Here is an 11,589-nt window from a genome sequence, read left to right as displayed (position 1 = left end):
CACGATATCTGCCATTAAAAAGACTACGACAAAAAAAGCAAAGAATAAAATAAGCAAAAACAAAAATATCACGGCACAAAAATTCAATGTCTAAATTTAACAGCACCTAATAAAAAAGTCAAAATGCAATCCGATAATAGTTTAACTACGCAAATCTGTTTTTTTCCTAACTACACAGCAGATGTTAATTTTCCTTAATGCGACAAGGTTACAAGTTGACAAAAAGAAGAAATAATGAGGCGAAATTCTAAAATCAATCAAACTTTTTAAACCATATAAATTCAAAAGTTTTAAAAACCATTAATTTTCTACAACATAATTCGTGGTAAATCAACTGAAATGACATTGAAACACCATTAAGGCATGTCGTGATTAGATTAAGCCATAGATACGGACTAAACATGCAAAAACTCAAAACTGAAAAAATTGAAAATGCTCGAAAAAAGACAATATGATAAATTTCAACATTATTCGATATAAACTAACTGCATTGGGTAAAAACAATAATTCAAAATATAATTAGAAGCTTTTGAGATCAGTCAGCATTTTACGGCCACATAAAGAATAAAAAGAACAGGAAAAAACAGCAACTCAAAAAAAAATGAGCGAGAAAAATGTCGAAGCCATTAAAAAAGTTTCATTCAGAAAAACTTTTGATATTTTCATTTAATTTTGTAACAGTAGTGGGATCCTTTTTTAAACCTATATGACTTTAAAAATCAACAACTGTGAAATTTATATTAAAACCACGAAATTTATGAGAAAAAGCGTAGTATCAACGGCATTTAATTCAATATCTTTCAATTGAAGATAAGAAACAAGCTAAGTTATGCCAGCATGGGAATAAAAGGATGTTCGTCATTCATAACTCATCAATAGGACTTTACAATAAGTTATTGACCTCGAAAACAACAACAAACTCAAGAAAAATCCAAAAATTCAGTATAAAGCTACGAGAAGAATGTGGCGAAGCCATTTAAACCATTAGGTTTTCTCTAAAAGCTTTATCTATGACCCATTGAAAGTCCTAAGTCCTAAGTCAACGGGAACCATAAAGATTAGAATAAGATGACAAGACTTTACGATAGGAAAAAGTATCCAAATATTAAAAAAAAATATGAAAACTCGTGACTTAACAACTTCATAGCACCAATAGTTAGAAGATAAAACCGCTAACCAGATTAAATTTGGTTGCAGTAGAAACAATGAGGTCCTGTTATTACCGAGATTAACCTACAGATCACAAATTTTATTTAAAGATTGGTTAATGTTCAAAAATATTCCAATTTTCTTAAGCGTTATCAGCCATTAAGTTCAATAACTTTCAAGGGAAGTCCATAAAAACACTAAATTATGCCTCTACGGGACCAAAAAAATGCTTGTCTTTCATATGTCATCAATATAACATCAGAATAAGTCTTACGATTATGAAAAAAAAACATCAACCACAGGCAACAAACCAAAAGTTCATTAGAAAAGCGCAAGAATAAAGTGTTGAAGCAATTTGAACAAGGTACTTTTCTATGAAAATTTTAAGTATGATCCATTCTACGTCTGTTTTTTCTCAGCTGATGCAAACTCTCCATGCAAATAGCAGGATAATGTTATAAGACTTCAAGAGCCAAGATTACGAAGAAGATATCAAAAGTTTTCAAAAAAAATGTGAAAACTCGTGGCATCGAACTCATAAAATCAATAGTTACAAAAAAACTATTTACTAGATTAATTTTTGTTGCAGTAGAAAGGAAAGAAATCCTGTCGTTACTGATAATGACTTGCAGTTCACGAAAATAATATTAAGGTCAGTTACGTCCAAAAAAGTATTTGGAGAATAATTTTTTCAACCTTAGCAGCCATTAGCTGTCCACTCAAAGCTCTAGATGGTTTCACTTAGTGATCATGAGGAAATTTTGAAGCTAGTCAACGAGTCTATGCTATTGAGTAAGCTCTGAAAAACAAAATCAAAATTTCTTTAAAATTAACAAAAACTCAAGAGTCGAAGCTCTTGAAAACGAATTTTATGTTTATTGAACATCAATTCAATATAAATGAGGTATGTCTTTAACGGAACCTCGATATGAAAAGTTACTAATTTCGAAGTGACTACGAAAAGAAAAAATATAATGTTTTCTGTGAAAACAGCTCTGACATCGAATTTTTTTTTTACAGTAATCTCCCCTATGAGACCAGAACTTGCTTTTTTATCGCCTTTCGTCGATTATCGACACTAAGATTGTTTAATTTTGTAGCCTGAAATGAAATATTGAACTAACATTTTTACAGAAATAAGAACTTTGTTTGAACAAAAATCACGCTAAAAGTGAACAAAATCATGCCAATTATCCCATGCTCACATAGAAATCCAAACCTCGATATCTCCTCGAAAAATGCGAATTTTTTTTAAAAAAAAAACCGTTTTATTTCGAATTCTACAATGAACGAAAAAGGAACCATTTGAGTGTATAGTTCCCCCTTCCCCCCACAAGTGGGGTCGGAACACCTAGGAATACTCATGAAACAAAAGTAGAATGTTAAAAACTATCTGACCTAGATCATGACAACCAGAGCTCGAAGAATGAAGCGGAGACAAAAAATCTTTTTTAACAAGATATCTAAAAGGTTGGTTGATAAAAAGTGTCAATTCAGGAAGCCTTACCATGTGCAGATGAGCGTTAATAATAGTTGAGTCAATTTACTTGGTTTAGTAAGCAAAACCCATGTTAATCATCTTGATTCATGGCAGAATCGTTTCAAAAACTTTTACTTTATGATTCTATTTTTGCCACCTCTTAGTAATTATTAACATTTAACGAAAAAAAATATTCCTCTAATGTAATACGAAGAAAAATTCCAGCGACTTGCAATTAGTGCAATTAAGGGGCAATCCAAAAAAATTGTATGTATAGTCCAATATACTTAAAATTGCAAAATTGTTTGTGCAACGGTTTGAACTGAGAGAATTAAGCGAAAAATGAGACAGAGGTGTTCAAATTCTGAAAAATTCACTGAACATCTAAACAAATGGCGTTGATTTGCTTTAATCTCCCGGGCCCAAAAATTTTGCCAAAATTAAGAAAGATAAGCGTTGACAAGTCGGTAACCACAATTTTCTTACATAATTTTACGGTGAGTGCATTGAATTGTTCGTTTCTAACCGTAGATCTTACGTAATTTTGCGTTTTTAAGCGTAGATCACACATATTTTTGCCTTTCTAAGCGCAAATTTTGCATAATTTTGTGTTGAATTCATCGCAGATCGCACAGCAAATAAACGCCTAGAGCTCTGTTAGTGAGACCGGACCCACTGACCTTGTTCCTGCTTGCCGCCTTTTCTACTGTGCCAACCTACCTCCATGCTCCTAAAAACCACATTCCTTATAAGTTGAGGCAATATTATGTAAGATCAACGCTAAATTCAAGGCAAAATTATGTAAAGCCTACGCAAAATTTAACGCAAAATATAGTAACATCGACGCTAATTTTAACGTGAAATTGTATAAAATAAACGCTAAATTCAAGGCAAAAAATATGTACAATCTACGCTAAACTCAACGCGAAATTAGGTGAGATCAACGCTTAATTCAACGCGTCTGAGATCTACTCTCAAAAGCTCTGAAGAGTAGATCGTACATAATTTCAACGCATTCATCGCCAGTCTGAAATAATTTTGCATTCTTCTTAGCCTTGACACCTCTACCTTGGCTTGCATTTCTTCTTTTTTTAATTACACAGTGCTTCGAAAAATTGAAATTTTTCTCTCGAGCACCTCAGCTGAAATTTACTAGTAATTCAAATATAGTAACTCAAACGAAATAATTCAAAAACTGATCCCAGTGACAGTCTGTGTAAAATTTTCACTGAATGTGAAAAAATGCATTTGAAATTTGTTGAAACAGAGGTTTACACTAAATCATACAGTTAGCATTCACCCGCACAATGTTAACAATACGTATTGATGTCATGATGCTTTTAAATTAACATCAATCAATTGTGAATACTTAGTTCACACTTTATTTTGTTTAAACTTTTACAATTGCATGAAAACTCCTTTTATTCATTCAAATGCAATTGAAATTAGATTTTTTCATTTAAGAAAAGAAAACAATTTTGAGAAAATGTTTGAAGAAAAAAATGCGAAAAAAATGAAGTAGAAACAATGCGCATAAAGTCTGAGAACTATTGAGGAGGTCTCTAAATTTTGCGATTGACATTTTGCCTAAACCTTTTTTTATAACAAATAACGATAAATATTTTTTTATTAGTGGTCATTAAACACCAAATTTTGTTACTTAATTCTTGCATAATTTAATTTTTCCCTTATCCGTGATAATTTTTTTGCTTGGTGACGTAAAATTCTTTTGAATTACAAGAACTTTGGTTCCATCTGTCAGCTGGGTGGAAAGTTGAAAGAGGATGAATTGAAAAATGTGCTCATGATGCAATTCACAATGAGTGCAAAATCATTTTTTTCAACGTCAATTATTATTCCCCTTATGTCGCATCCCTTTTTGACTGTTTGTCACGCAAATTTTCTATTTCGCAAGACTTCGCCAATTTAAAGGTCATTTTTTTCATAATGGTGCGCCAATTTTAAAAAAAGTGTGAATAAAAGTGTGGATTACAACTACGCAAGCTGCAAGAGACTAAACGTAAAGTGGTGCCTAATAGTTTCTCCGAGTCCTAATTTGATTTCAATCAAAATTGCTTATTTTCTAATTGTCGCAATCTCACATAATACGTTAGAACGCAATTCCAGTTTTTTTTATATGGCAACACTTTTTTTAAATGCCCTCTCTCCAAAGATTTGAGATTAAAAAACGCATTTCACAAATCCACATTAATTATATTTGCTGGCCGCTGAATGCCAGTTCAGACCTGGATTCTATGACACTGACCTGGCAATGTTTTCTTCGGTCTGCCCATTTTTTTCAGAAAGTGGGTTATTAGGTAAAAAAACAGGTCCCATCCCCGAATTCATTGCAAGTCATTTGGTCGAACCAAAAAAGCCCTCCGATCCGATACTTAATGTGAGGTAATTTTGCCAAACGAATTAGACTAATTTGCATTACAGACAAATTACACGCCATGTATAATCATGAAGAGTGAAACGAAAAATTCCGAGTTAAATATTATACACGTCTCTAAGATTTCCATTGAAAAAAAAACGGTAAAGTCATGCTTTGTGATGTCAAAGCAGCCCAAATGACTAAATATTTAAATATTGAAAACGCCAACCAGTTTAAATTTTTTGCCAGAGCTCTTTGTTTTTAACTCAGACTCCAAACAAGCTTGTTTTTAGCATTTTTGGTTGTTTTGAGTGCGAAAAAAGCACTAAAATGTTCATAGTATCCTTCGATTATTGCAGATGTGGCTAAATGCAAGAAAACGTACTTGTTTAACCAGTCGACATCTTTGCCGGAAAATGCATATGCTCCTCTATATGCCAAAAATCAGCGTAAACCTAAAGGCGGTTTTAAAAGGCAACCTCTATAAATTACCTCAAATGAAACTGAAATCTTTCCCAGAATACCAAAAAATTATAAAACTAAGCCATTTTAACTTCATAGCGGAATGTTAAGTTAATGATAGCTGAATGGAGTGATTTCAGTAATACTACAGATTGAGCTCAAATGTTAGATGTTTGTTAGATATCAATTACACTCTTAGCTTTTTTTTTACGTCACTAGTTGTTACTTTTTAATATTTTAAAGATGTAAAGTGTTCTAAATATTTTCTAGCGGCCTCTCATTTCCTTCACTTAACTTTCTAACACCGTCTCCTCCGAAAGTACATTTACGATACCATAGTGTATCTACTTAGTGTATTTGCTCGCGTGCTTTTAGTCCAAACTAAAATTGTTCACGACTTTCAACCGCACTTACCTTGCTGTCTGTGATTTTGCTGAATGAAACAACACCAAACTTTTTAATATTTTAAAGATGTAATCAGCAAATAACCAGAAAGAAGCAATTTTGCTCATTAAAACTGCCCAAGCGATAAATTAAGCCCCGACATTACCTTGTCTGAGCTATGTCGAAATTTAACTAATTTTCCTTTTCCCAAGCTCAGTTTTATACCAATATTTGGGTAAACAAAAACACGCTAATGAGGAAAAATAGGTATCCCGTAAACAGGGGGAAAGACACTAATAGCCCCATAGTGGGAGCAAAAAAATTGATGAAACCCAGTTACTGTGCAACACACAAGAGCGGAAATCCCCTGAGAGATAAATTGAGATGGGTAAAATAAGGAAAAAACGGGCAAAAAGAAAACAAAATCACAAGAGCGTTTTTAGCAAATTTAAGATTGTGTTTTGGTGCACGAGTACTTAAGAAATGCGTTCAAGTGTAGAAATGTTTGCTGGAGCAGCACTCAAAAAGATGGAATTTTATAACAAAATTGCAGAAATTTTGCATTAAAATTTAATTCTTCTATGCTACAATAGCTAGAACTTTGCTAGAAACAAAAAAGAGCAATCGATAGAGCCCAATTTATTTGAAAACAACAAGAAGAGAAATATTTCACTTAAAAAGTGATAACATTTTTCTGTCTTTTAGGGCTAAAAATATCTTCAATACCCCCCCGTCCCCGTTTTCCAAAAACATCAATCCATCAGAAAGGTCTGGAGTTAATGAAAGAGAAGAGAAAGATGGGGAGATAGACTTTGAAAAGATGCATTATAACCTCAAGCTATATTGCAGTGAAAAGCTTAGCAGAAATATTTGTCAAAGGCGGCAAAATTATTTGTTCTTTTGTCCTTTGGCAGACTTATGGTCTTCAGATGAATTTTTCAGTCGCACCTGAGTTCTAGTGACATTTTTACAGTAACCATATTTTTATTTATTAAAAACAAGTAAGCTACAAGAAAGTTGCATCCCTCTAAATGGTAACAGTGAAGAATTATTTTTATAATTATTGTTATCTAGCTTTTAAAAAATGTTTTTATTATTAGGAGGAAAACAATAAATCAATTTAGTTTGATGGTTTGATTTATAAAATAATATTAATGAATGCTTGCATCATTTAAATATAATGTTTTTTCAAGAACCTTTATTCTTCTGAATATAAAATAATATAACTTACTTGTTTCGAAAACGAAAGATAACATGGAACGTTGAGTATAGAAATAAACGTTTTTTTTGTGAAATTCAGTGCAGATTAAATAATAAATTTACTCATCAGCTTTGAAAACAATTTCTTACTAAATTTTTCACTGATTGAAGAGGTTGAGTTGAACAAGTGATCGTTTTAAATATTTGTTTTTAAAACGTTGATGATTGATTTCTTTATTGACTGAAATGCGATAATAACCTCATAAAATAGTTTTTAAACTGAACGAGGCGAAAAAAAAATCACAAAGGGAGCTCCTCATAAATCTTAAAAAGTTGATATTGTAACATTTAAACAGCCATTTACAGAACCAAAAGCTGTGAAACGCCAAGTATAATTTAAAAGATGCAACGTTATTTGCGAGAAAAAAGGGACAGACATTAGTATTCCGAACAGATGTGTTCATAAAAGATATAGTATTCATAAAAACGGTTATTCTTTTCCAAGCAGACATGTACATTAATGGGTAATTTCGATGGATAAAGTCAACTTTTATGCATACTATTACATGGAATATTTGCAAAAACATGACTTTGGGGATGCCACCCCCCCCCCCCCCACAATTGCATGCTTAACTTTGCATACTTTGCTTTTGAAATCTAGTCTACTCCACAAAAAAATCTTTCATGTCATCACACTGAAATAGACTACATAAACTGAAACAAATTTTGTAGCTGAATAGTGCTTGTCCTTGCAGAAATAGGTAATTTTGAACAAATTTTTGTGATTCAAACTTGACATTCTAAAAATTTCTTACGTTCAGAACCAAGCATACCGAATCTTTCTCATTTAAGCCAAAAATAACGAAAAAAACCAACCATACCGATGGTTTCATTCGTCTTAAACAAGAAACAATGGAGACTTCATGCAATTTTTTTGTCGTTTCTGTTCAGCTTTCGTGAATAGGATACGAAAAACAATCATCAAAAGGACTATTTGATCAATTAGTTAGACATAAAGCAACCCAAGAACAGCAACCTTCTATAAGAATTACGTGGCCATTTTGCGAAAAATGGAGTAAACATATTCGATTTTGTAGGGCCTTTTGACGACCCTTGTCTTAAGATCAGAGTGGTAAGCGCATGCGGAAACGATCAACACAAGTCTATTTTTTGTTCAAATTTGCCTGCAAATAACCCTCTCCTACAAAAAATGCAACTAATTACCCAAACAAAAGAAAAACTAATTGGAGATTAAATTCAAAAATGTCCCTCTTGATATTAATTGTGGATTAGGATCGCAATTCGTGGTTCTGAAAATACCAATAGCACTGTCCACAAAAACAATTGAGTCGTTGAATTTGGTATCAATTAAAATTAGTTCAAATTGGAATTTTCGAACATCGGCCATATAATAAGTCTGTCAAATTATCTGACATGCGGCTAACCATATAATATTTTGTGTGTGAAACCAATAGCCCTGGGGAAACAAAAACTCTTTGCAAAAAGTTTTGGAATGGTTTTTGATGGATTAAAACTTTGCAGTATAGTTAAATGGCCTAAGACAAAACCATGTACTGAATATGCATGAACGACTAACGTCAATTGAATTGCACTCAAACGACAGGTGATTGGTTCGCTCTCTCAGTTGCTGCAGTTGATGCAGTTAAACGAGGCTAACTTCAGCTGAATTGAAGGTGGTGTAGGCAGAACCTTGAGTGGTGAACCCTGGAGTGGGTGTTGAGCTTTCTGTGTTACGGGTATAATGAGGTAGAGGGTTGGCGATGGGGGATGAACGGGGTGAAATGGGGAGGGGGGTGATGTGGGGGAAGGGTGTGCAGTGGGGGTGGGGGTGAAGTAGGGGGACGAAGAGGGGGGATGAAGAGGGGGGATGAAGAGGGGGGTTATATAAAGGTGTCAACCTCTTAAGAACTTAACCGTAAATTTATGTCTAAGGAATAGGTTCAGTGAAACAAATACCTTGAAACTAGTAAACTGTAACGCTCTGGGAGAAGTTAGTGGCCTCCCGGTTATACTTTTTCATTCCGTTTTTTAGGACGAAAAGTCAAATAGGTCAGACGATAAAAAGATCAAGCAAAAACTCGCATTAAAAAGACAACCAGACTAATACAATTGACACACACTTTGTTCGAGACCAATTAATCTTTTGACCAGAATGAATTCTCATCTGCTCGTTGTTTTTGATGCACAAAAGCGTGGTTTTAACACTCGCTGATAAAGATGGAAAACTTAATTTCTTTCTTTTCCATTTTTTTATTTTTCATTTTTTGCTTAGTTTTTTCCAAAAACATTTGGTGCTAATATTAGGACTTTTGCAGAAATAACTCTCCAATGTCTGAAAAATTAGGCACACAAAACAACGCTGACCTCAATTTGTCAAACTAGCGATGATGGTAACAACGAAACGACAAATTGGTCACCTTGATCAACAAATATATTTTCCTTATCGGACACTGAACTGGGATAAAATAATTTGCCAGCTGAATACAATTTTTGTCTGATGTAAAAACTTTCCCCATCAACAAAGCTCATAAAATGTTTCGAATAAGCGCTCTAAGTGCAGATCAATTAAAAAGAAAAAACTATGCGAGAAAAAGTTACTTCATGAACGAAATCGCTCTTAATAAACTAACAAACAAATAATTATGGGAAAAATGATGGTTTTGTTTATTCATTGTAAGAACTTGAAATCTATATATATATATATATATATATATATATATATATATATATATATATATAATGTTTCCCTGAGTAAAAACTTTTTTCTGCCTCCTCCTGCATGTTACACCTCTTCACAATTATTTCGGCTCGTTTTCAATTGCGATCATTTTTTTCTCTAATTAGAAAGAGATCAATGTTTAATTGTGCTCTTGCATTGGTTTTTGCTACTAGCCGTAGAAAAAACAGTGATCAGAACCTTATTTTGATCCAACTAAAACATTTTCAGATAGTTTGCACGTTTCCGTGTTGATAGGTCACATTTCATGTCCGAAAAAAAACCGTGTGAGACGATTTATCGTCGTGCAAGATCCATGATTGTTCGATATTCGAGCCATATCATGTGATAAAACCATTCCAGTTCACTAAGGCATAATTAAGACAAAAAAAAGTAACTGGAAAAAGAAATTTCCTTAAAAAATTTCAATCAAAATTAAACAGTCCAAAAATAGAGAAACTTTGAAGATTAAGCAACGCAAAAAGTTACACAAAGAAATTGATATTAAAGAAAAACGAAACGTTTTGCAAGGTACAATCTCATGTTTTTCCTTAACTTAAAAGCAAATAATGAGTTTGGTTAGGTAACACCCTACGGGTTAAAGAAAGTTCAGTCTTAAAATTATAGAGTCTAAATAGACATTTTTTGAGACAAGTTGAGTTGAATTATATTGTTGAGCTACCTACCCAATTATATCAGATAACTGCTCCCAAATGCTTCAGGTCAATTTGAATCGAAATTTTCCTGTCCCTTTTTCTGCTTCAGTTATCAAATTTCCAAATTAAATTCTGAAATATGATCAACCAATAAACGCTTTTACAAAGCAGGCGATAATTTCAAGGTGAGAATTACTTCCAAAATAAGTGCAAAAAATAATCCAAACCTATATACACCCACACAAGTAAACTCTGCTCAGACTTAAAATGAAGCCGCGAGTCAAATATATTACGATGTCTTCATAGAAGAAGCGGAAAATCAATAAAATATGCATTAATAGACCTACAAAACTCCCGGGGTCATAAAATCCCCCAACTTGAGAATTTCAATTAATACGAACAGAATCTCGCTGATTAAGTTCATTTTAGGTTACAACCTTCAATTGTTTTCTTAACAACGATTTCCCTGTTTTCCATGGAAAACAGGCAAACCAATACAGCGGTTTTTAAATTTAATTAATTAGGAAACAAATGTATGGTACTGGGAATCTGAATTTCTATTGAACTTACCCCTGGTGATGGTAAAAAAACAGCTAACAGGAAAAAAGAGGAACAAATTGAAGAGATAGTGTGAATATTTGAACAAACGTACCAAAGCAGAATAAAATCTTTTATTTCAATCGGATATTGGCTAAAAGTGTAATTGAGAAATATTCAAGAGCCTTTCTCCGGTCACATGTAGGAAAAATACACTTGGAATGGATGCCTGATAAAACAATCACAAGCGAACACGTGAAATAACAAAAAAAAACAATGTATTAGAAATTACAAAATGTAGTACAATAGTAATAAGAATACGGTATAGCGTTTGAACAGACTAGAACATAGGAGAGAATTATTCATATTTATTTAATAAAAATACATGAAAAATACAAATAAGAAAGTAATTTACTGTCCATTTTGAATAAAGATAAAAACGTGGCTATATTGAATACTTTCTGGTGTAAATGTAAAAAGCGCAGGTGCTTCCCATCCATATAAAATTTCACATTTTCTATTCTCTAAATTGATAAATTAAGTGGAAGAGTTTCATCTCTAACAATGGTAATCTCTTTTATGACAATTAACTGCCATTTTATGTTGC

General features: G+C 32.8%; 1 protein-coding gene across 1 annotated transcript in view; it reads right to left on the bottom strand.

Annotated features, from left to right (window-relative positions):
- Nucleotides 1-11,156, bottom strand: part of LOC142350778 (uncharacterized) — a gene marked incomplete at its 5' end in the record, with an annotated part of 29,983 nt that extends 18,827 nt beyond the window's left edge. The window contains one exon of the mRNA XM_075402765.1: nucleotides 11,016-11,156. Coding sequence (XP_075258880.1) covers nucleotides 11,016-11,156 — 141 coding nt within the window. The remainder of the gene's footprint in view (nucleotides 1-11,015) is intronic.
- Between the last annotated feature and the right edge of the window lie 433 nt (nucleotides 11,157-11,589).

This window comes from Convolutriloba macropyga, chromosome 1 (assembly GCF_964194025.1).
Source record: "Convolutriloba macropyga chromosome 1, txConMacr16.3, whole genome shotgun sequence".
NCBI lineage: Eukaryota > Metazoa > Xenacoelomorpha > Acoela > Convolutidae > Convolutriloba > Convolutriloba macropyga.
The sequence above is the reverse complement of the archived record's forward strand: the minus strand, read 5'-3'. Positions and strand labels throughout refer to the sequence as shown.